This window comes from Microtus pennsylvanicus, chromosome 7 (assembly GCF_037038515.1).
Source record: "Microtus pennsylvanicus isolate mMicPen1 chromosome 7, mMicPen1.hap1, whole genome shotgun sequence".
Taxonomy (NCBI): Eukaryota; Metazoa; Chordata; class Mammalia; order Rodentia; family Cricetidae; genus Microtus; species Microtus pennsylvanicus.
Genome location: NC_134585.1, coordinates 106,999,355 through 107,022,819, shown reverse-complemented (window position 1 = coordinate 107,022,819; position 23,465 = coordinate 106,999,355). Strand labels below are relative to the sequence as shown.

The following is a 23,465-nucleotide window of genomic DNA, read 5'->3' as shown; positions in this document are numbered from 1 at the left end:
CTGCAATTCTCTGTTTTAGTAATGGCTTTGTATGGTTTTGGGTATCATGGTAATTGTAGCTTCGTTTAAAAAAAAAAACAGTCCAAGGCTCATATAAACCCACAGAGACTGAAGCAAGTGCAGGGTCTACACGTGTCCTCACTAGGCCCTCAGCAAACATATTACAGCTTTTTAGTTTAGTATTTTTATGAGGCTCTCGAGTACATAAACAAGTGGGTCTCTGGGTGAGGCAGCACTCAGGAACAAGCAGCTAGATCCACCCACACACAGTAATTTTTCCAGAACTGCAGGGGAGGGCCATGAAGGATCCACAGAGCTTCCTATACAAATGCACTGTGAGGAAAACAATGTTCAGCCACTCCCCACATGTCACTGCCAGTGGCTTCACTAGGACCCTGCCTAGTGACAGAGGTAGCCATGGCAACAGTTCCTTACAAATGCTTATACAGTCTCTCAGACTTCCGGAGCTCCTCCTGATGATCAGCTGGATGGAATGTACAAGCAGACAGGTCATTTTCTCCATTGAGACCCAGAACACATTGAGAGATCCACAAAGACAGGGGAAGCTAATGTACTTTCTTTCCTGCACACCTCCAAGACCTACTCACTGATGGACATGATCGTTTTTTGCTATGTGCAGTGGTAAGAGTATTCATAAAGACGCTATATTCTAGAGACACTAATTATTTGGGGGACTTGTAGTAGCATTTCATTTGTATTTTAATAAATAAAGCTTACCTGAAGATCAGTGGCTGGCTGTTTGGCTTTTCTGGCCTTCAGGTTGAACCCCAGTTTCTCTCTCTGTGTTTTTATTAATCATGTTTAAGGGGTTATGTGAGTGTGCATGTGCTATATGTCATGAGAAGATGTTCCTGTGACTGTCACCCCATGATCTTCACATTACAAGAGGAAAAAGCCAGAAAGCCCATGATGTATCCAGTCCAGACCTGACTGGACAGGAGGCACTGGGAAAGTCCCAGGTCATGACAGAGCAAAAGGAAAGCAGAGGACCAGGCCAGGAGATGATGGGCACCTGGAAATGACAGAAGGAATCCACTTATCATATGGCTTACTTTTTATTTTATTTTGTATTATGGATGTTTTTAAATTTTATTTTATGTGTATAGACATTTTGCCTGCATGTGTATATATGCACCATATGCATGCAATACAGAGAGGCAGATCCCCAAACTTGAGACACAGACCATGGTTAGCTACCATGTGGCTACTAGGAACCATACCAGGGTCCTCCAAAAGAGGAACCTGAGTTCTGAACCTCTGAGCCATCTCTGCAGCCCCCAAACTAGAATCTGATTAAAGCAGACTTAGCTCTTAATCAGTTCTCCATGAAGTGAATGAAGTATCCAATGTTAAACAGCTCCACTGACAGGGAGAGTCATCGACATTAGAGGAAGTATAAATAATAATTGTGAGAGTTATGGTATATTCAATAGGTTATGGTATATTCAATAGGTTTCCCAACATAGATAAAAAAGGATTAACAAAGAATAAGTGTCCTCATCTCAGCAGAGCTTCAAGCCAGCTTCAAGAGGACTCAGTAAAGACAATATAATAGACACCTAATGTTGACACGGTCAATTGTGAGGTAGAGAGACCATTCTGGGTCCCTGCTAGGCACTCCCACAAGCCTCATCATCACTCACTGAGACCCATATCTGTGTTCACAGTTCAAAGTCCTAGTGTGCTGCAGTAGAGGAGATACTAGGAAACACACTTTATCCTCTAACGCAGTGGTTCTCAACCTCCCTAACACTGTGACCCTTTAATTCCTCCTGCTGTGGTGACCACCACCATAAAAGTATTTCATTGCTACCTCAAAACTATAATTTTGTTACTCTTACGATTCATAATGTAAATAATATTCAGGATAGCTGATAGGTGACCCCTGTGAAAGGGTCGCTCGAGTACCGAAAGGAGTCACAACACACAGGTCGAGAACAGCTGTCTAGAGAGCTTTGTGCCCACTGTGAGGGTCTTAGATTAGAAGCAAGATATTTCAAATACCCTCCAGTTTCATAGACTCTTCAGAAACGGGCACTACAGGCTCAGAGCTCAGACTCTTGGAAGCAGCTGTGACACCTGGCAAATCCAAAAAAGAAAAAGAAAAAAGAAAAAAAACAACACAGAGCCAGTGTGTTTCAGGCTTTATTGGAGATGAGATGGGCCTTGGGGAGCCCGGCAACTGGGCACAAATGAAGAATGGGCGTTTAGCAAAGGAAGCGGGGAGATGAAGACTGCATGGGTTTGACTAGGTTAAGAACTGAGGAGACAAAGGCGGAGAAGGGTGTGGGAATAACAGGGAGGCAGCAGTGTAGAAGGCCAGCGGTCCCCAGGGCCTGGAGGACCCTTAGCATAGACAGCTTCCCCATATAACAGCCAGCACAGCAGGGGTCTACTTGTTACACCAGTGAGCCATTTTTGAGAAGATAGGTGTTGGAAGAAAGCGACCCGTCTTCATGTAGGCAGAGATCTTCTTCAGGCCCTGCAGAATGGGAAGGACACAGCAGGAGCTCAGTCTGCAGCCCACTGAGATGAGCAGCCCCAAGCCAGGAGAGCCTTTGTCCTGGCCTCAGGCTGCAACACCATGCAGACTGCTTAGCTCCCAACCCTGGCAAAAGGGCTCTATCATAGCCCCTATTGAAGGGGAGACTGGATCCTGTGTAAGTGGTTTTATAGCCACTAAAAATTACAGTATAGGTTCAGAAAACCCACCCATCAATGCTGCAAGATCAGTTATTAGGAGGAACCTGAGGGCCATGGAGGTCGTGCAGCTTCCTAGGCTCACACAGCTGGTGAAACAGGGCTGCTTCACAGACACTCTCTCCTGTGTGCTCTCTCTTGCTCTCTTGCTTGCTTTCTCCCTTGCTCTGTCTCTCTCTCTCTCTCTCCCTCTCTATGTTTCTCCTCCTCCTCCACCTCCTCCTCCCTCTCTCCCTTTTCCGCTCCCTCCCTCCCTCTCTTTCTCCTCTTTCTCTCCCTCCTTCATCCCTCTCATCTCTCTACTCAGCTGCCCTCCAGAGGAGACCCTGTCCCAATCTCTGCATGAACAAGATCCTATTCCAGCGGTCACTCTTTTTAACCTGTACTTACACACGGGGGAGGGATCAACAGGATAAAGGAACTGAAAAACTTGACTGTATGTATTTAGGAAGACAGCCAAGCACACAGTGACTCAGCAAATCATGCAAGAAAAGGAACATCAAGATGACAGCCCACAGAGAAAGCTGAACAAGATTCTAATCAGCGTCCTGAGAACAGGATTAACTATCTGGAGCTCAGTACAATGTTACTGCACCCTGAATGTCCTCATCTCCCCTGCTAATACAGGGACCACCCTGTGTGACTGTATAATGTGCTATAAACCATACTCCTTTTTGGAGAATACACAGACAATTCCAGGGGTTGTAAAGACATCCACAACCAACTAGACACAAGCTAAGCTAAGGGGCCTGCATTTCTCCACAAAACCAGCCTAGAGCCATGCCAGTTATTGCACAGTTCCCGAGGGTACCCATCCGGGGCCAGACCAAAGCTTATGAGAGCTGGCTGAGAGAGACTGGAGATTTAGCTCAGTGGTAAGGCGTTTGCCTGGCAAGGCCCTGGGTTCAGCCCTCAGCTCAGGGGAAAGAGAAAGAGTTAACTGAGAAAGCACATCCCTTGATAAGGAATGGGCAAGGGTCAACAGACTGCAAGGATTAAACAAAATCCTTGGATCAATGTCTCCAATTCCCAAATGTCTGAATGACCCAAGTCTGATGTAGGTGCTGTCCAGGCTGGGCTCAGCAGCCCTGGGGAGTATCAAGAGCATCCCATAGCCTGGCTTCCTACAGCTCTCTGCCTACTGGGTCCCCAGATGGAGGTAGTTTGCATGTCCCCTGGAGCCCAGCATGAACCTCATATAGAGGAGGCTGCCAGAGAATAATAGTGGAAAGATAGAATTTGACCCCATTTCAAACAGGACCTGTGATGTGAAAGAGGAGATTGGAAGGGAGGAAACCAGAATGGTGCAGCAGTAGCTCACACTCACGATAAGTGTCCCCAACAGGGTGGGCACACACATGTCCACTCAGTGAGGCACCAACTGCGACCCTGGGCTCTCAATGGTCGGCAGATGAGGTCTGGCCTCTCATGTCACCTCGGCCCTGCCTGTCTCACGCTCCTAATGCCAAGGCACACATACCATTGACATGCTCTGCCCCGCCAAGGATCCTAAACAGGAAACTGAGGCTGCATAGGTGGGGGTGAGTGGGGCTGAAGCTTTTTTCTTTTGACACAGAGCAGGGACGGTGACCGAATGCTGACCCAGAGACAGATATGGAGCCCACTGTAGCTGCTGCTGGTACGGAGACCATAAATAAGTGAATACCCTCTACAGAGTCAGACCCCTCATCTGTGCGATGGGACTCAGAATCGCATCATCATTTGGGGATTTTGAAGTGATAAATGTTGCCCCATATGGGTCTGTAAAGAAAGCTCAAAAAGCCCTAGTTATTGTCCTTTTGCCTCAGAGATAGAAAAGCATTGTGGAAGAGAAGAAGAAGACCACTCAAAGGAAGCAGGATCAGAGCATCACCTCAAAACGGGCCATGTAGTCCTTCAGGTTGGGGAAGGCATCCAGGCATTTGGGCTCAAATAAACGGTACTGGTCAAGAATATCGTAAGCGAGGAAATCCACATAGGTGATCTGTAGGAATTCAGGGCCGGTGAGATAGGATCTGAAGCCTGAGAACACTGGCAGCTCCTCCCCACCCACCCACACACCTCCCTCTCTTTACCTTGTCCCCTGCAAACCATGGCCGCTTGCCCAGAAACTCGGAATAGAGCTTCATCTTCTCAGGGATGGTCGTCAAGAACTCTGGCTTCTGCTTCTCCTGAGACAGAAAACGGCTGTCACCACCCTTAGGCTCCAGGTCCCAGCAGAGAGCTTGGGGCTCCCAGAACCGTGCAAGAGAAGAGCCACCTTCCCAACAATGGGCCAGGTCTGTGCCTGGGCTTCCAGTTAACACATCTATTTTATTGGTGGCAGAATTCACGTCAGAGGTGATGGAAAGTCAGACAGGAATTACACTGTCCCTGAAATCTGAAGTCCACACCAGGTGCGGTGAGTGACACCCAGGACATCCTGAGTATCTTGCATGTCCTGGCTCAGAGATCCTGTGGAACCACAGACACAAAGGACATAAAGAGAAGATAGTTACACTACGTTGGGGTTGGGAGGTCATGAGAACACATCACACGAGTGAGGAGCTTGCATCAGTGTTGAACAGTGACTAATACTGAAAGGAAAAAGGTTAAGCGGTCCTCTGGCTGACCCTGAGGTGACCCTGAGCGGGCATTAGGAAGATGTCCTGACTTCTACTGATACCTAAGACAGAACAATGGGGAATGGACTGGAGAGATGTGTGAGACCAAAGTGCATATATGACCTACTTGCATCATTTGGGGATATACTGCTTGCTGCCTGTTGGTGTAGGGGGGCCAATATTGATATCAGGGGTCTTTCCCAATCACTGTCCACCTTATTTTTTTGAGTCAGGGTCTCTCGTTGAATCTGGAGCTAATAGACTGGCTGGATTCATTGTCCAGCATGCCCCCAGAAATCCTCCTGTTTCTCCTCCCAAACCACTATGATTATAAGAACATGCTTCCACACACAGGTTTTTATGTGGTGCTAAGGGTCTATACTAAAGCCCTCACAGCAAGTACTTTAAACCACCAGGGCATCCTCATATCCTCCAACCTTATCCGGAAGACTTTATGAACACTGGGTAAGATGAACATGGAATCGACAAAGGACAGACATGGCGCAGATTTACAACTACATAATGGACTTAGATCCACTGCTCACCCGCAGAATCTCAACCATATCTCGCAGGGTTACTCTAGTAATAATACTTTCACAAGATATCGCTGGGTTATGAGGGTCTGCTGGTAAGATAGGAGAGCTTGGAGAATCAGTAACAGTTTATTCATTGAAGGAGGAGGCTGCAGATCTGAATGCAAGCCTTTCAGGCCTGCTGCCAACCCTGCCCACTCCACCAGGGGCAACTCACAAAGTCAGGGTTGTAACAGAGCATGATGAGCTGCATGCGGTTGTCCATGACCTGGTTCTCCACAATGTCGGCACGAATCCTCTCCTGCTCTGTCTCACCACCTGCAAAACACAGCACAGACTCACCCTCAGCATCCCGCACCAGACAAGACAAGGAGATTGTCCCCCATGCCCCACCCTGCAGCCAGCTCCACTCACACAGGTTGTGCTTGCGGGCAATGTAGCGCAGGATGGCATTGCTCTGGGTGATCTTGTGGGATCCATCAATTAAGTAGGGCAGCTGGAAAGACAAGCAGGGACAGTCAGGTGGGATATGAGGACCTGGCATTCCTTCTCTGGGTAAGGACAGCCATGGGACCTGGCACTCAGTGTGTCTGGCAAGGGAAGCCCTCCGAGCACAGTACACACTGAATGGAAGAGCTGGGACACAGCCCATCACCCTGTGCAGCCACCAGGAATGGGAGCAGGAGAGCAGAAGCTCTGACCCCAAACCCTCTCAGCCAGACAAGGAGGTGAGGACACCATGCCTTCCCCAAACCTCCCTTCCCTGCACCTACATTGGGAAAGTCCAGGCCCAGCTTGAACTTCTCATTCAGCCATTGGCTTCTATCATAGTCAGGAGCTGTAGACAAGAGGATGTGAAAAGAAGTCAGCCCAGTGCCCACCCTACTCCTGGTATTCGACCAGGAGCAAGAACCCCTGAGGCAGGGGAATCCAACCTCCCAGAGAGTCACTGCCCAAGATGGAGGAGAGGGATACAAACAACGGGTAATAAGAGGAGCCTGAAAGCAATAGGACCCCAATACTGCACCCAGCCTAATGATGAATACACATGGACCAGGAGTTCCATTCTCAGGGTTTAATATTGAAAAACCAAACTGCACCCCCAAAGAGGTTTCTGGAAGCGGCAGTCTCTAGCTTTAGCAGTAGGAGGGCTGCAGCTCAGAGGAAGCAGGTGATAGACCAGGAAGGTGTCATTACCGTCCCCTATGGTGTATCTCTTCTCCTCATAACTTGAGTCTGTGTATTCCAGGAGCAGGCGGATGGGGTGTGTCAGCTGCGAGAGACCAGAGACAGAGGTGAGAAATAGTGGGGACCTTGCTATATGACTTTATCTTCTTCAATTGAGACCACACACTGCACAAATGCAGCCACTATGCAACGTGCATATACCTATGCGCGCCTTCACCACCACCCCCTTCACACAAACAGCCTCCCTTAAACTCCTGAGCGCCAAGAGCTACAGGCAGAAGATTCTAGGGGGAGGAGGAGAGTGCTGAGGAGTACCACTCTGCTAGAAAGACCTCGCTGTTATGAACTTCCTGCTTCACATTCCAATCCCCTCTCTTACACCGCGGACATTCCAGTATCCCAGGAGCATAGGCATGGTGCTGGTGGTAGCTTTTTCAAACTGTCTTCAGTAAGGTAGACTTGGGTCTTTGGACAAGCTGTGACTTTATGCAGACTCCCTGGGAGACTGAGGAAGACAAAGCAGCAGTCCCGCCCCACTCTGCACCAATCCCAGTTCGGCACTCCCCTTCTCCCCTTGTGTAACCAGAGCTACAGATCCTGACCCAGAAGGCAAGAGGGCCACTCCCTCTCCGAGAGAGGAGGGATTAAGATCCTCAGCAGCCTCTGTCCTGTGCACCCTAAAAACAAAATCTGTTCCACTTCAAACCCTCTTAACAACTGCCGCCATCGCCACCTGCTGGACGCTCCGGAAACTGGCACTTTCCCTGGAGACGGGCCAGATAGTTAAAGAACAAGGATGTTCTTCCTTTGCTTGGCAGAGCTCAGTTTTCATACTCTAACTGTGGGAATCTGTCATTCTGGGAGTCTCGATTCTCAGCTTAAGTACAAAAAGAAGCGCCCCTAATTTGAAACCTTAATCTAGCACTATCCCTGAAGAAAGGGCTCTGCCAGTTGGTTGCACAGCTACCAATTGTTCACACAGACTCCAGTGACAGAAACATTGGTGACCTGGAAACAACCTCAGGGCAGGGACAAGCAGAAGAATAAAGGGTCTCTGTATTTTCCTTTAGGAGATTTGGGAACCCAGTCCTTCTGGTCATCAATCATAAATCAATCAGTGTTTTGGCCATGTTTATAAATTTAATTTCAAGAACACAGAGAGTCAGAAACCTGAGGAAAGTCACAGCCATGAGCAACAGTCAGATATCAGAACCAGCACAGTGCAAAGGAGCAAAGAGCTCACTGGTCGGGGTGATGGAGTGGGAGAGCATGTGTTCCAAGAAGCTTGCTGTCAAGGGACAAGAGGATGCTGTCCACACACGAGCCTGGAACACTCTCACAGGACGCTAGAAGTCCAAAGCTAGACCCTCATCTGTGCAGATCCCTGATTCTGGACCTTGCCCAGGCTCTTGACACATGAGTGTCTGGATGTGACAGGGTAGCTCAAATGGCCTGGGGTAAGTAAGCATCCTGGGGTAACCTTCATAAGGACAATGTCCAACCAACAGCAGCGTCCCACCTATCTGCTTTTTCATTTGAAGAAGACCTTTTCAAAATCAAGAGGCTTGCAATTCTAGTGGACCAAAGGGTGACATCACCTTGTTTACAGAAACTTATCAGAAACAATGAAAAACAAATGACGGAAGTGGAGACTAAAATGGGTTTGCAAGTCAAAGGACAAGGCCTGTGCTCTGCACAAAGTGCATTTTGGGATCAAGTTACCTTTTACTAGGTCCACAGGATATGAAGGCTTGCCCTGGGGAGTGTGAAGAGTATAATGGGGGTGCAGGGGACAGGCAGAGGCTGGCTGTCTTAAATCTGTGAAATTAGGAAAGCCACGTGGGTGACATTCTAACATTGTTAACGCAAATTCACAAAATTCTACCTACACTGGCTTCCTGATTTTTAAAGACAAAGGAGAAATGGGTACCAGTGGACCAGTTAAGGGATCTCTGCCTCGTGGAAATTTTCTGAAAGTCTCTGACTTGCTGACTGTCCAGAAAACTCAGGAAATGAAGGAAATACTTTCTGTTTTCTGTAGGAAATAAGGAAACAACTATCACCGTGTCCCAGACAGAAAGCGTACTTACTGTGTCTTTATAAAAATTGTTCAGACAGAGCATTGGAGCATCAGCAGTGAGAAGGTGGAGTTGGAGGGAGGGGAAGGACACAGAGATCAACAGAATGGCTGTGTCCAAAGGGCAGGTTAGACCCTCTGCAAGGCGCTTTCTACACACTAGAGAGCTAAATACAGACATAGGCCCCACTCAGGAATCCTACAAAATCTGTTGACCATGTTCTCTTATCAGGAGGGAACCTGGGGGTCCAAGAACGCTTAATTAACTTCCTTCTTTGACACAGCTCGGCAGTGGGACAGGACCCAGGTTAGTGTGGCTCTGTGAGTGCTCCTCTGTGGGTGCCCCTCTGTGGGGTCCATAGGCTCAAGGAGGTCCTGCCCTCCTGCAGGAGGCCCAATCAATCTCTCTCTACATACCTAGGCATGTTTCTGTAAATGACCCAGAACCCAGCAGATCTGTCATCCATAGCCCTAGCACAATCCGTGAGCATCCTGGGTTCTGAGACCAGAGCCAATGAAACAAACACACCCTGGATTTGGGACCCTAGACAGCAAAAAAAACACTTTATCCCTGAACCCAGAGTCAGAGCAAAAACACCCCAAGTCCCTAACCAGAGCCAAAAGAATACATTTTGCCCCTAGAATCAGAGCCTGTTAAAGAAATTCACCCTGACCCTAAAATTGGAACCAAAAAGCTAAAAAGAAAGAAATCAGAGCTATCTCTGCCCCTGACATGAAACCAGCCAATCACTGAGCAGGAAAAATGGACCAATCCCTGAGTAGGGAAGTAGCAAGCTCTAGTCTAGGGGCATGACTCCCCATAGTCTAAGGAAGTAGTGACCCCAAGCTTAGAGCCCTACCATGGCCTTTTCCAGCACTTGGGTGAATGATGTAGAAACATTGCCGTGAGCTTGAGGTCAGCCAGGGCTCCATATTGGTTGGAGACCAGCATGGGATATAGTGAGTTTTAACAAACTATATGACCAAAGAGATGGCTCAGCCATTAAGATGCTTACTGCTATTGAAGACGACCAGAGTTTGGCTCCACCCATCTGGGATGCCTCACAGACACCTGTAACAGGAGCTCCAGAGGAGCTGACCACCTCTTCTTGCCTTTTGGGGTTCACATAAGCATTCATGCACACCCACACAGACACACACAATACAAATTTTTTAACAAAAATTAGAAACAATATTTTAATCTGAGAAAGGAAAAACAGCATAGCAAAATTAAAAGGAATTTTAATTGTCCCTGAGTGTGTTCCCACTGATGCAAACTCTCACCTGCGGGTTGAACTCACAAGATGTGAACACACATGACTGCATCCTGTCACGGACAGACTGAAAAAGCAAGGAAATAACCTGTTTCTCAAAGACCAAGAGTTTTATCGAGTAAGATTTCAGGAGGATGAAATGAACATTTGGGAAGATTCCTATAAAGTAGAGGGATAATTGAGACTTAAAGAAGGGACGGAGAGGAACGTGGGTCCTTTTGACCCTGAGAACAGCATTACACACAGCAGCAGACCAAAAGGCAAATGTCTGAGCCACCTGCTAGGAAAATATGCTGATTCATGTGGGTGTAAGAGGGATTGCACTGGAAGAGGCTTGCAGAGTTCATAATCCAGGGTTCCGTGACAGTTCGTCCTGGAATTCTTTTTCTTTTCTTTTTTTTTTTTTTTTTTTGATTTTCGAGACAGGGTTTCTCTGTAGTTTTTGGTGCCTTTCCTGGAACTAGCTCTTATAGACCAGGCTGGCCTCGAAGTCACAGAGATCCGCCTGCCTCTGCCTCCCGAGTGCTGGGATTAAAGGCATGCGCCACCACCGCCCAGCTCCTCGTCCTGGAAGTCCTGTTTTCATTGATTGAGCCTGTCCAATCTGGAAATTCAGATAGTGTGAACCCACTTGACCAGAGTCCTTGGCACAAGTCAGGGCACGAACTACCTCAGACAGGACAGAGGGTTCAGGACAGACTTTGATCTCTGGGAACTGAAGGTCCACTCGGGAAGAACAGACACTGTCTTGAGGTGGGTGGGCCCTCATAACAGTCTTCACTTGATACAGTTGGAGTTTGTAAGGACAGTGACACCAACATGGGGAATGACCTGGATTGTAAGTACCTACAGGAGATCAAAAGGGAAACAAATCTGGGTTCATAGGAACCGCAGGGTCCTGGCCCTGATCCAACCTGGTTCACTCCAGTCAGAGCCCCGGGGATTCAGAAATGTTTCAAGGAAAGAAGATGGACAGTCACTGAGGAGGACCCCAACAATGACCACCGTGGCCCTTGTACACACACACTCACACACACACACACACACACTCACACACACACACACTAACACACACACACATACACACACAGTGAAGTGAGTGATTTCCCTAGTATTTTGTCACTTTATTGTTTTGTTGTTGGTGGTGGTGGTATTTTGGTTGATTAGTCGGTTGGTTTTGTTTTAGACAGGGTCTCTCATAGCAATGACTGTCCTGAGACAGAGAGTGAGTACTTTGTATACCAGGATGACTTCGAACTCTTAGAGATCTGTCTGGCTCTGCCTCTGGAGCACCAGGATTAGAGACTTGCACCTCCCTGGACAACGCTTTATTGTTGCTTCTCCATTCTGACTGCAAAGGGAAGAGCTACACCGGAGAGACCATGGCCTGCAAGGCCTCAGTACCGGCCCCACCTGGGGAGTCTTTGCCAGCCTCTATTCCAGACCCGTGGAGACTGTAGTACAGTACAGTCACTTCATTCTCCCCACTGCCCTTATCACAGCCACTCCTGGCCTCATTCCATCCTCTGCCACCTTTCTTCTTTGTCTCTTAGTTACAATTTAACAAATGTTGGCTACCAGATTCACGAACATTTCACTTCTATCAACTTCTATCTTCCGACCTTTATCTTTTAATTCCTCATTTCTTTCTGCAATCCTGTACTTGCTGGTTTCTTAACTGCAGCAGGCAGTGAGTATGAAGACACCACCCATCAGGGCCCTCATCCAGAGGTGCTGTCTGGTACAGGGAGGTCATGGGCACTGCCTGACAAAGGCCAGGATCTATGACGCAGCCGCTGGCATAGGAACCTGCTCAGGACGTGCTCCTGCAACTTCGACAACTTCCGGCTACCTCCAACTTTTGGAATTTTTAAGTGCAAGATCCTAGCAGATGGGAAAGAGAGGTTCCAGTATTCGGGGCGGGGGGGGGGGATAGAGACAGAGAGAGACAGAGAGAGAACCCTTTAAAGAAATAGGCTGGTGGGGAAACAAATGGCAGCTGGGTGACACTCTTCTCAACGTTGCCTCCACCCGTGAGCGTTACTGAATTCAAGTCGATCTTAGGAGCTTCTAAGTACCGTTGTAAACAGACAAAAATTCCGCAGCATTATTACTATTTGCGGTTATTAAAATAGTGGTGGTATTTGTCAGAGCCAGATTAGTGGATTTTATTACTGTCCAAACTATGAACCTCTGGAGTCTCAGTGTAACAGCAGAATGGCAAGAGAAAGAAACCCTGAAACGTCTTTAACCCTTTCCGTCAAAAGTTACTTTGAAACCTGTTTGCTGAGCTATCCTCTTTTTGGAATGTGGCTGCAAGGCAAGTTATTTTTAGGCCTGGAAATTGGAAATATAATCTAAAGGACCCGAAAGTGTACAACCAAAGCCCTGGCAGCAGCAAGAGGCATGGCACAGTTTTGTCTATAGTGAGAAACTTAAATATTTCAAATGCCAGGGGGCTGAGGAAGGAATTGTTTATATTACTTAACATGTTTATAAATATAGTTTTGAATGTATAGTGAATTCGATCAGTATAAGATGATCAAGCATTCATTTATATTCTTATATATAAAAGATATAATATATATATATCTTTTAATAGTATATAATTTAAGTAAAAGCTATCAGTTCCAGCCTATAGTTTAAACTAGTAGCGGGATGACCACTCATCAACCTGCATCCCCAATCATCCTCAACAGTTCACAATTAAGGTCAATTTATTCTTACCAGTTTATAATATAAGCTAGTTGTCTTTATGAATTTAGACTTTTGTTTGTCCCTGATAGATTTAGCCTAAAAAAATAATAATTCTGAACTGAAGTTCTTTTAGCATTGAAATGAAAGCTTTTAATCATAAAAACAATATATAGGGAGACCGGCAATCCTATACATCCTTTCATAGCGAGTGCGTCATGAAATAAAATAAGCATAGTAAGGAAGCCAAAATAATATGAGGAAAGATTTTCAGGGATAAATGAGAATTGGAACGTTCAGACACAGGAGGTAGTCAACGGTGTGTACGGTGTGTACGTCTGAGCTGCGAACAAAATCATGGAACACTCAAATTCAAACATTCAAAACCCGTCAGAAGACTAGGCGAGCACTGTGACCACATTTTCATCCATAACTACAGAGCAGACGGACATTTTAAGAAGAAGAAAAATAGACTTTCAAATGAAGCAGCCCGTTGTGGATGGGTAAAATTTCAGCATGGCATCAGGGAAGTATAGAGCAGAGAGCTTTGGCGGGCTGCTGGGATCAGAGGAAGCTGGGACAGCAGGAAAAGAAACCACAAGAGCAAAGAGAGACGGAATGGGGGGGGGGGGCGGGGGGATGCAGGCGCAGGAGACCGCAAACACACGCAGGGAGAAAAACTGCAGAGACACAAAGAGACCAGATAGAAACTTTCTGACGTGCTCATGACTTTTTATAAACAGAAAACTCTGTTAGCTATGTTTACTCAGAAAGAGAGAAGAAAGAGACGTTTTTAGAGTAATAAGGGAGAAGGCAGTTGGAGAAACAAGTCTAGAATGGTGGAAATGAGGGTTGTGAATTATTTTTTGCATTTGTAATTTAGCGAGAGGAACTCTCCAGTGCAACCAAGCTCTGTTATGAAAATAAACAGCTGTTCTGGCTCTGAGCTCCACAGCAGTTTGGAAGTTAACTCTTTCGTGTCTAGTGAATCATTACACTGTTTGCGGAGCGATCAGAGCCTCCAGGGGCTGTGAGAGCATAGCAAATTCCATTAATTTTTATTTACGTTCTCCGGGGGTTGTATAGAGTTATTTACAAGTAGGCAAAGCAAATGAAGCCAACTAAGATTACAGTATCGTGCTGCCTTTTTCACAGAACCTGAATGAAATAGCGGTGGAGTTTTCCTGTGAAAGGAGCAAGTAAAATCTGCCTGTTAGAGTCTATCCGTGATTCCGACCTACAACATCAGCGATACTCAGAGGTCCTCTTTGTTACTCTTTACGTTTCTCAGGGGTCCATTTGGGATGCATGATTAAGCGCTGAAGAGGAAGGCGGTTGGGGGTATGACACTCTATTACCTCCTCTGCCAAGCCGTCTTCCTCCTCCGGGGCTCATTTTTCCATGCCTGATTTATGAGAATCCTCTTCCGAGCTGTTTATGGACGGAAAGAGCTAGGCATTTACGTCCACGGCTTTGCCAAATGGGGCTTCAACTGGGAGTTTATGTCTGGTGGGTCGACTTGCTAAGCATTAGTCACTGCTGTGCGTTCCTGCAGCCTCTTGCAATCAGCTGCACTGGGCACAGTGGTGTGAGGATCCTGCTGCTTCTACCGAGTGAATTTCAGTACAGGTTCAACAGTGGGAATGCACTCCAGAGTAAGCACTGCCAATCAACAGCCTAAGTTTCTCCCACAGAGGTAGCTTCTCCTCTCCTTCCCACTGGCTCTCCTCCTCCTCCCCCTTCTTCCCTTTCCCCTTCCATAACCCACTAAATAAATATCCAACCTCGCTATGCATAGCGTGTCTATTGGTCTCTGTCTCTCACCCGCTGCAGGTCTCTCAACCACTGCCTGGCTCCCTGCCTGGGACCTGCTGCTCCTCATAGCTGCCCGCTGCCCACTGCTGCCCCTCAGGGAACAGCACCATTTTATTTTTACCATTACACTAAGGGAGAAAAATCCCTCTAAACTTAACTTTCTCTTCTGATCTCCCAGAATTTTACCAGGTCCAGGTGTCCCCTTAATCTGTATCCAGGACAGCTTCAAAGTGGCTAATCCCAAGCGGTTCAACCATGCAGACTGCTTCAGCTAGACCTGCTCTTTCCTGGCACTGGACAGACAGCAGTGAAACAACCAGCTACCCCAGGACTTGGCAAGCGTACCAGCTTCCTCAGGTCTCCCCCAAAAAATGCTGACGCCCCAAGGTCTCGAGAACACAATGCCCTCACTCCTCCCTTACCTGTTATCCCTTTCTATCTCCTTACCTTTTATAATAAACGGCAGGGAAGAATGTTAGCACTCAACAATTTGCACTGGCTTGTCCTTGGGGACCTGGCAGGATGCATCATCAGCTACAGCCATATCCTGTGCTCATGACCTAGGTCCCCTTATAAAAGACATGCTCCTCCTGCCTCCTGCTCTCTCTTCCACTCTTACCACAAAGGCCATGTCTGCGCCCCCTCCCTTCCACCCAATAAAACTCCCACATGAGTTCTGTTGTAGAGTGTGATTTTTCCTTCCACCGCCTTCAAACTACAAGGAGGACCAAACTTCTATGAAGATAACTGATTCAAATTCCAAATTTTCAGATTCATCAACCATGTGCCAAGCCTGGCCATGCATATCAAAGATGAACAATCCAGAGTTGGCACTGTGGTACACACCTGTGGTCCCAGTATTCAGGAAGCATAAAAAGGAGAATTATGAGATTAAGGGCCATCTCAGCCACATAGTGAGTGAGAACTCAGTCAGTGTGGGGGACATGAGATCCTGGACCAAAACTCCGGACAGCCAGAGGCTGGAGACGTGGGTCAGAGGTTAAGAGTCCCCAGCTCATTGAGCGCCCACGTGCACGTCTGTCCGTCCAGCTCCAGGAGTCTGATGGCCTCTTCTGGCATCTGCGGGCACCAGGTACCCGTGTAGTGCTCACACACATAAAATAGAAAAAAATACATCTTTAAAAAGCAATTTAAAAAATGGAGAAGGAGAAAGAAAGCAATTCTTCAGTTCACTTTGGCTTGAGATGAGGAAAAGACTCCTATATCAGTTGCAGGCAGTAGGGAATGTTTACGGACAGGAAGGTTGAGAACACAAACGAGGGTTGTGTGTTCAGCTTAGGAAAGCTGATGAGTACGACAGAAAGAGAGACCACCCAAAAGTCAACACGGTTGGTCCTGAGAGTCAGTCACAGCCAGCAAAACAAGACACAGAACAAATGTCATTCAGACTTTACTTGGGATGAGACAGGGCTCAGTTGCTCACTCTGAGGACCAGGGCCAGCACACAGGCAGGTCTGATCTCTCAGGCCTTACTGGGGATTCTGGGGTCTGGTACATTCCTCCAAGCAGCAAGGAGGAAGGGCTGGATGCAGGGCAGGGCAAAGGAATAGGAGCAGGAGACCGATGAAGAAATGGGGAATCCAAGGATCCAGAGGCTTGACTGAAGAAAGGGCTTGTAAGAAGAAATGGAGGAATTGGGAGTAAAAAGTAGACGGAAACAATATTTGGTGGGGACACACAGCCATGGCCAAGAGCCAGAGCCAGCAGGGTGGTCATGAATATTCCCAGAGGTCTGGGTTTTGTAGTCCTATTTTGGGTTCCAATAGGCCAGCGATACATAGAATGGTTTGTAGATAAAGCGGCTGCTTTTCATGTAGTCAGATATCTTCTTCAGGCCCTGTAGGGGAGGAGAAGGCAGAAACTCAGGATCTGTAGCCCCACTGGGTGCACAGGTTTTCCTCTAAGAACCCAAGCACAGCACGAGCTGCCCAGGTGCCCAGTGCTGGTAAGGGAAGCTTCAACTTCCAGCAGGGAAGGAGAAACCGAACACCGCTGACAGCTGTGTGTCTGTCTGCAGTTGTGGGACAGATAGAGAGGGAGCGATCCACAAAATCCCATGGAACAGCATCTGCTCTGCCTTCAACAGGAGGGACACACTCAGAGGCCAAGTGCTTCCCTGCAGCTCACACAGCTGGAAAGACAGTGGTCTATAACCCTGTCTGAGCGGGAGGACCTCTGCATCTTCCCTGCATCTTCCATCCAGGCTCTTTTGGCTCACTCCCCAAGCAGGATATCCCTTGTCAGTCTCTGTTTATATAAATACTCCTTCCCCCTCCCCTGCCCCTGCACCCTGCCGCTTTTCTTTTCTTTTCTTTTTTCTAGCAGGCTCCTTCTTACCTGTTTTTCCACATGGAGGAAAGACCAAGAAAGGCAAAGGCACCAGTAACATGCCTGTGTAGTTTGGAAGAGAACAAAGAAGACCCAGTATCTCAGCAAATCCTGACTTAATGAGAGTAGGGATGCCTGAGCCAGTAAGGAGAGAATGGAGTGACCTCGGTCATTCTCTTGAAGTAGGAAAATCCAAACGTTAAAACCTGGCAATCGAATGCATACTCAGTGTGTCCACCCTACTGTCCCCAGCCGCACTAGATAAGGACCGCAGAGGGTACCGTGCTGTGTGCCATCTTCCCAGCACACAGCCTACATAAGCTGTGAAGAATTCAGGCTGCCTGTACCCACGTGAGCAGGCTTCACTGGCCTTGAACTGCAGCCTCCCACATTCTCCCACTATGCTGTACAGCCAGTTCTTCCACAGTCTCCAGAGCTGAGCAGCCTGATGGACACTAACAAAACGCATCGCTATCGCTTGGTGGGCAGTGAGGACAGAAAAAAGATCCCATGCGAAGATTCCCAGTGGACTACAGCCTAGCTCCCCCAAATCTCTAGTAAAGAGGGGCCTGTGGCTATCACATGTACCTCATAGTCAGGCACATCTGCCACTCAGCATCCCTGGGTGGCGATGCATCCTTCCAAGTATCACGGAGATGAAAACAGTGCCACATACAGAGACACCAGAGAAGGTGAAAGAAAATGACAGCAAAATCCCCTTTCACAGTAAAGCATCAAGCTGTTGCTGAGAAGAAAGACGAAGGGAAAGAAACAGGATACCTAAACACTGAACAATTCACGATATCACCCTCCAACAGCAGCAACCTGTCCACGCAGCAGGGCACCAGCTGTATCCCTGGGTCCCAGGGCTTCCCCAGTCAGGGATCTGATCGGGGAAAGAGCTGGACAGGCCAGACATGTAGACTGTGTCTTGGCACTACACATCAGTCCTGCCGTATTTCCCACTCTGAATGGCATTTGCTATACACTGCTGACATGTCCTGAAACACCATAGGCCTCAGGGCTCCATGGCAACCATGACTTCTTTCCTTTGGCATCAGTGAGATCTACTGTCCTCTGTCCTTGGGAGCTAGACGCACACACGGAAACAAACACAACCTCCTCCGATGGAACTGGTTCCCTGAGAAGAGATAGCCTCTACAGTTAGCTGTCTTAACAGTCCACTGGAGCTGATATTTCTACACAACATGTAGGTTGTAGATAAATTTCACGCAGTAGATCTAAGAACTCAACACAGTTCAGTGCTCAACAAAAGCCAACTATTCTTCATTTCCATTCCGAGGAGCAGAAAGGTGTGGTGGTGTGAAAGAAAATGGCCCCCAAAGGGAGTGGCGCTATTAGGAAGTGCGCACTTTTTGGAGCAGGGCGGTCTTACTGGAAATCTGAAGAGCGCTTTGGCATCAGACAAGGGGATGCAGAGTTTTGAGTTTGCCCAGCCGGTTTTCCGTCTTGCTTTGGTCCAGTACTTCCTCCTATGCTCCCTTCCCTGTGTTTTAGAATGGTAATGTATATCCTGTGCCATTACACATTGGAAGCGTGTGATCTGTTTTCTGATTTTGATTTTACAGGAGATTATAGGAGTATGACTCTCAGAAGAAAGTCTGAATTTTAGACTTTTAAATGAGGACTTTTGAAGTCAGACTGAACGTAGTTTTTGCATTATGATATATGGCTACTAGCCTTTGGGGGCCAGGAAGTGGAAAGTACTGGTTTGAAAAAGAAAAAAAAAAAACTCCAAAAGGCAGTGGCACTCTTAGAAGGTGTGGCCTGTTTGGAGTAGGTGAGGTGGGGTTGGAGGCAGTGTGTCCCTGTGCGGGTAGGTTTGGAGGTTTTCTTTGCTCAAGATACTGCCTAGTGTGTCAGACCACTTCTGGTTGCCTTCAGATCAAGATGTAGAATTCTCAACTACTTCAACACTAAGTCTGCATGAACACCACCATCCTCCCAGCCGTTATGCCCCCCGCCATGATGATAATGGACTAAACCTCCAAAATTATAAGCCACCAAGAATTAAATGTTGTTCTTACAAGAGTTGCCATAGTCACAGTGTCTTTTCACAGCAATACAAACCCTAACTAAGACAAAAAAAGCATCCAGGAAAGGGAAAGGGAAATAGGACATCCACTGGAAAGCAAGATCAGAGCATCACCTCAAAGCGGGCCATGTAGTCGTTCAGGTTGGGGAAGGCATCCAGGGAGTGGGGCTGAAATATACGGTGCTGGTCAAGAATATCATAGAGGAGGAAATCCACATAGGTGATCTGCAAGAAGCCAAGGGTAAATGTGCTGGAATTTGATGCCTGGGAAGAACCGCAATTCCTCCTTCCCTCCTCCCTCCCTCTCTTTACCTTGTCCCCTGCACACCATGGCCGCTTGCCCAGGAACTCAGAGTAGAGCTTCATCTTCTCAGGGATGGTCTTCAAGAACTCTGGCTTCTGCTTCTCCTGAGACAGAAAACGGCTGTCACCACCCTTAGGATCAGGCTCCCAGCAGAGAGCTTGGGCTCCCAGAACCGTGCAAGAGAAGAGCCACCTTCCCAACAATGGGCCAGGTCTGTGCCTGGGCTTCCAGTTAACGCATCACTATTTTATTGGTGGCAGAATTCACGTCAGAGGTGATGGAAAGTCAGGCAGGAATTACACTGTCCCTGAAATCTGAAGTCCACACCAGGTGCTGTGAGCGACACCCAGGGCCTCCTGGGTATCCTGCATGTCCTGGCTCAGAGATCCTGTGGAACCACAGACACAAAGGACATAAAGAGATGACAGTTATACTAGGTTGGGGGTTGGGGGCCATGAGAACACATCACACAAGTGAGGAGCTTGCATCAGTGTTGAGCAGTGACTAATACTGAAAGGAAGAAGGTGAAGCAGTCCTCTGGCTGACCCTGAGCGGCCATTATGAAGATGTCCTGGTTTCTATTGATACTTAAGGCAAAACTATGGGGAGATAGATGTGTGAGACCAGTGTGCATAAATGACCTACTTGCATCATTTGGGGATTACTGCTGCCTGTTGGTGTGGGGGGTCCAATATTGATGTCAGGGGTCTTTCCCAATCACTGTCATCCACCTTATATTTTGAGACGGAGCCTCTCATTGAATCTGGAGCTCACAGACTGGCTGGACTCATTGGCCAGCAAGCCCCCAGAAATCCTCCTGTTTCTCCCCCAAACCACTATGATTATGATTTATTTATTATGATTATGGTATTATGTGGTACTAAGGATCCACAAGTACTTTTAACCACCAGGGCATCCTCATATCCTCCAACCTTATCCGGAAGACTTTATGAACACTGGGTAAGATGAACATGGAATCTTCAAAGGACAGACATGGCGCAGATTTACAACTACATAATGGACTTAGATCCACCATTCACCTGCAGAATCTCAACCGTATCTCGCAGGGTTACTCTAGTAATAATATTTTCACAATATCGATGTGCTATCTCGCTAAGTTATGAGGGTCATTCTCCTGGTAAGAGCGGAGAGCTTGGAGAATCAGTAACAGTTCATCCACTGAAGGAGGAGGCTGCAGATCTGAATGCAAGCCTTTCAGGCCTGCTGCCAACCCTGCCCACTCCACCACGGGCAACTCACAAAGTCAGGGTTGTAACAGAGCCTGATGAGCTCCATGCGGTGGTCCATGACCTGGTTCTCCACAATGTCGGCACGAATCCTCTCCTGCTCTGTCTCTCCACCTGCAGCACACACAGCACAGACTCACCCTTAGCCTCTCACCCCAGTCCAGACAAGGAGGTTGTCCCCCATGCCCCACCCTGCAGCCAGCCCCACTCACACAGGTTGTGCTTGCGGGCAATGTAGCGCAGGATGGCGTTGCTCTGGGTGATCTTGTGGGGCCCGTCAATTAAGTAGGGCAGCTGGAAAGACAAGCAGGGACAGTCAGATGGGATATGAGGTCCCAGCCTTACTTCCCTGGGTTAGGGCAGACACGTGGCCATGTGGCCTGGCATTCAGCGAGGCTAGCATGGGAAGTCCTCCATGAACACAGTGCACGGTGAATGGAAGAGCTGGGACACAGCCCAGCCCATCACCCTGTGCAGCCACCAGAAATGGGAGCAGGAGAGCTGAAGCTCTGACCCCAAACCCCCTCAGCCAGACAAGGAGATGAGGTGAGGATGCCATAACTTCCCCAAACCTCCCTTCCCTGCACCTACATTGGGAAAGTCCAGGCCCAGCTTGAATTTGTCATTCAGCCACTGGCTTTGGTCACAATCAGGAGCTGTAGTGAGAATGAGAAAAGAAGTCAGCCAGTGCCCACCCTACTCCTGCTATTGGACCAGGAGCAAGAACCCCTGAGGTGGGCTGATGGGGGTGTCTGAAACCTCCCACAGAGTCACTGTCCAAGATGGAGGAGAGGAATATAAACAAGTGATAATAAGAAGAGCCTGGACCCAATAGGACCCCAATTCTGCACCCAGTCTGGTTATAAATACAGATGGACCAGGAGCTCCATTCTTGGTGATCTAAATGAAAAGCCTAACTCAGCCCCCAAAGAGATGTCCGGAAGCAACAGGCTCTAGCTACAACAGTAGAAGGGCTGCAGTCTGAGGAATAGGAGGCTAGGCATGAGTTGGTGGGCATCACCGGGCAAGAGGGAAACAGGAGACTGGCCAGGAAGGTGTTATTACCGTCCCCCATTTTGTATTTCTTCTCCTCATAACTTGAGTCTGTGTATTCCAGGAGCATGCGGATGGATTGTGTCAGCTGGTAGAGAAGATCAGAAACAGAGGTGAGAAATTGTGGGGACCTTACTGTATGACTTCATCTTCTCCAACAGAGACCATACACTGCACAAATGCAGACACCGTGCAGTGTGCATATACACGAACATGTGCACCGTTACACACACACACACACACACACACACACACACACACAGCCTCCCTAGCGTGCATGCTCCTGAGCTCTAAGAACTACGGGCAGAAGACTCTAGAGAGAGGGTGAGTGCCGAGTACCCTTCTGCTAGAAAGGCCCCCCGCTATTATGAACTTCCTGCTTCACGTCCCAGTCCCCTCGCTTACACCACGGACATTCCAATATCCTAGGATCATAGGCATAGTGCTGGCGGTAGCCTTCTCAAACTAGCTTTAACAGGGTTGATCTGGGCCTTTGGACAAACTGTGAGATTACGCAGACTCCCAAAGAGAAGGAGGAGGGACAAAGCAGCGGTCCCGCCCCACTCTGCACCAATCCCAGTTCGGCATTCTTCTTCCTCTCTTGTGTAGCCAGAGCTTCAGATCCTGACCCGGAAGGCAAGAAAGTCACACCCTCTCCGAGAGAGAAGGGATTAAGATCCTCAGCAGCCTCTGCCCCAAGATTCTGTCCTGTACACCCTAAAAGCAAAATCTGTTCTCTTGCCCCAAACCCTTTTAGCAACTACCGCCATCGCCACCTGCTGGATGCTCCGGAAACTGGCACTTTCCCTGGAGACTGGCCAGATAAAGAACAAGGAGGTTCTTCCTTTGCTTGGCAGAGCTCAGTTTTCATACTCTGACTGTGGGAATCTGTCATTCCGGGAGTCTCGATTCTCAGTTTAAGTACAAAAAGACGCGCCCCCAATTTGAAGCCTTAATCTGGCACGTATCCTCGAAGAAAGGGCTCTGCCAGTTGGTTGCACAGCTACCAATTGTTCACACAGACTCTAGTGACAGGAACAGTTGGTGACCTGGAAACAACCCCAGGGCAGGGACAAACAGAAGAATAAACGGTCTCTGTATTTTCCTTTAGGATATTTGGGAACCCAGTCCTTCTGGTCATCAATCATAAATCAATCAGTGTTTTGGCCGTGTTTATAAATTTAATTTCAAGAACACAGAGAGTCAGAAACCTGAGGAAAGTCACAACCATGGGCAACAGTCAGATATCAGAACCAGCACAGTGCAAAGGAGCAAAGAGCTCACAGGTCGGGGGTGATGGAGTGGGAGAGCATGTGTTCCAAGAAGCTTGCTGTCAAGGGACAACAGGATGCTGTCCACACACGAGCCTGGAACACTCTCACAGGGCATTCGAAGTCCAAAGCTAGACCCTCATCTGTGCGGATCCCCGATTCTGGACCTTGCCCAGGCTCCTGACACATGAGTGTCTGGATGTGACAGGGTAGCTCAAATGGCCTGGGGTAAGTAAGCATCCTGGGGTAACCTTCATAAGGACAATGTCCTACCAACAGC

General features: G+C 48.0%; 2 protein-coding genes across 2 annotated transcripts; both read right to left on the bottom strand.

Moving 5' to 3' along the window:
• Nucleotides 1-2,148: 2,148 nt before the first annotated feature.
• Nucleotides 2,149-7,770, bottom strand: LOC142855044 (glutathione S-transferase Mu 1). Its single transcript, XM_075981628.1, has 8 exons — nucleotides 7,425-7,770; nucleotides 7,055-7,130; nucleotides 6,631-6,695; nucleotides 6,272-6,353; nucleotides 6,075-6,175; nucleotides 4,797-4,892; nucleotides 4,595-4,705; nucleotides 2,149-2,503 (listed from the first exon to the last, which is right to left on the bottom strand). Exons 1-8 carry the CDS (start codon nucleotides 7,458-7,460, stop codon nucleotides 2,414-2,416), a joined length of 657 nt encoding a protein of 218 aa, XP_075837743.1. The 5' UTR covers nucleotides 7,461-7,770; the 3' UTR covers nucleotides 2,149-2,413.
• An 8,533-nt stretch (nucleotides 7,771-16,303) lies between these two features.
• Nucleotides 16,304-22,669, bottom strand: LOC142855047 (glutathione S-transferase Mu 1-like). The gene is made up of 8 exons (XM_075981634.1): nucleotides 22,320-22,669; nucleotides 21,927-22,002; nucleotides 21,453-21,517; nucleotides 21,074-21,155; nucleotides 20,875-20,975; nucleotides 19,623-19,718; nucleotides 19,425-19,535; nucleotides 16,304-16,763 (listed from the first exon to the last, which is right to left on the bottom strand). The coding sequence occupies exons 1-8, from the start codon at nucleotides 22,353-22,355 to the stop codon at nucleotides 16,674-16,676; spliced, it is 657 nt and encodes a 218-aa protein (XP_075837749.1). The 5' UTR covers nucleotides 22,356-22,669; the 3' UTR covers nucleotides 16,304-16,673.
• Nucleotides 22,670-23,465: the final 796 nt, after the last annotated feature.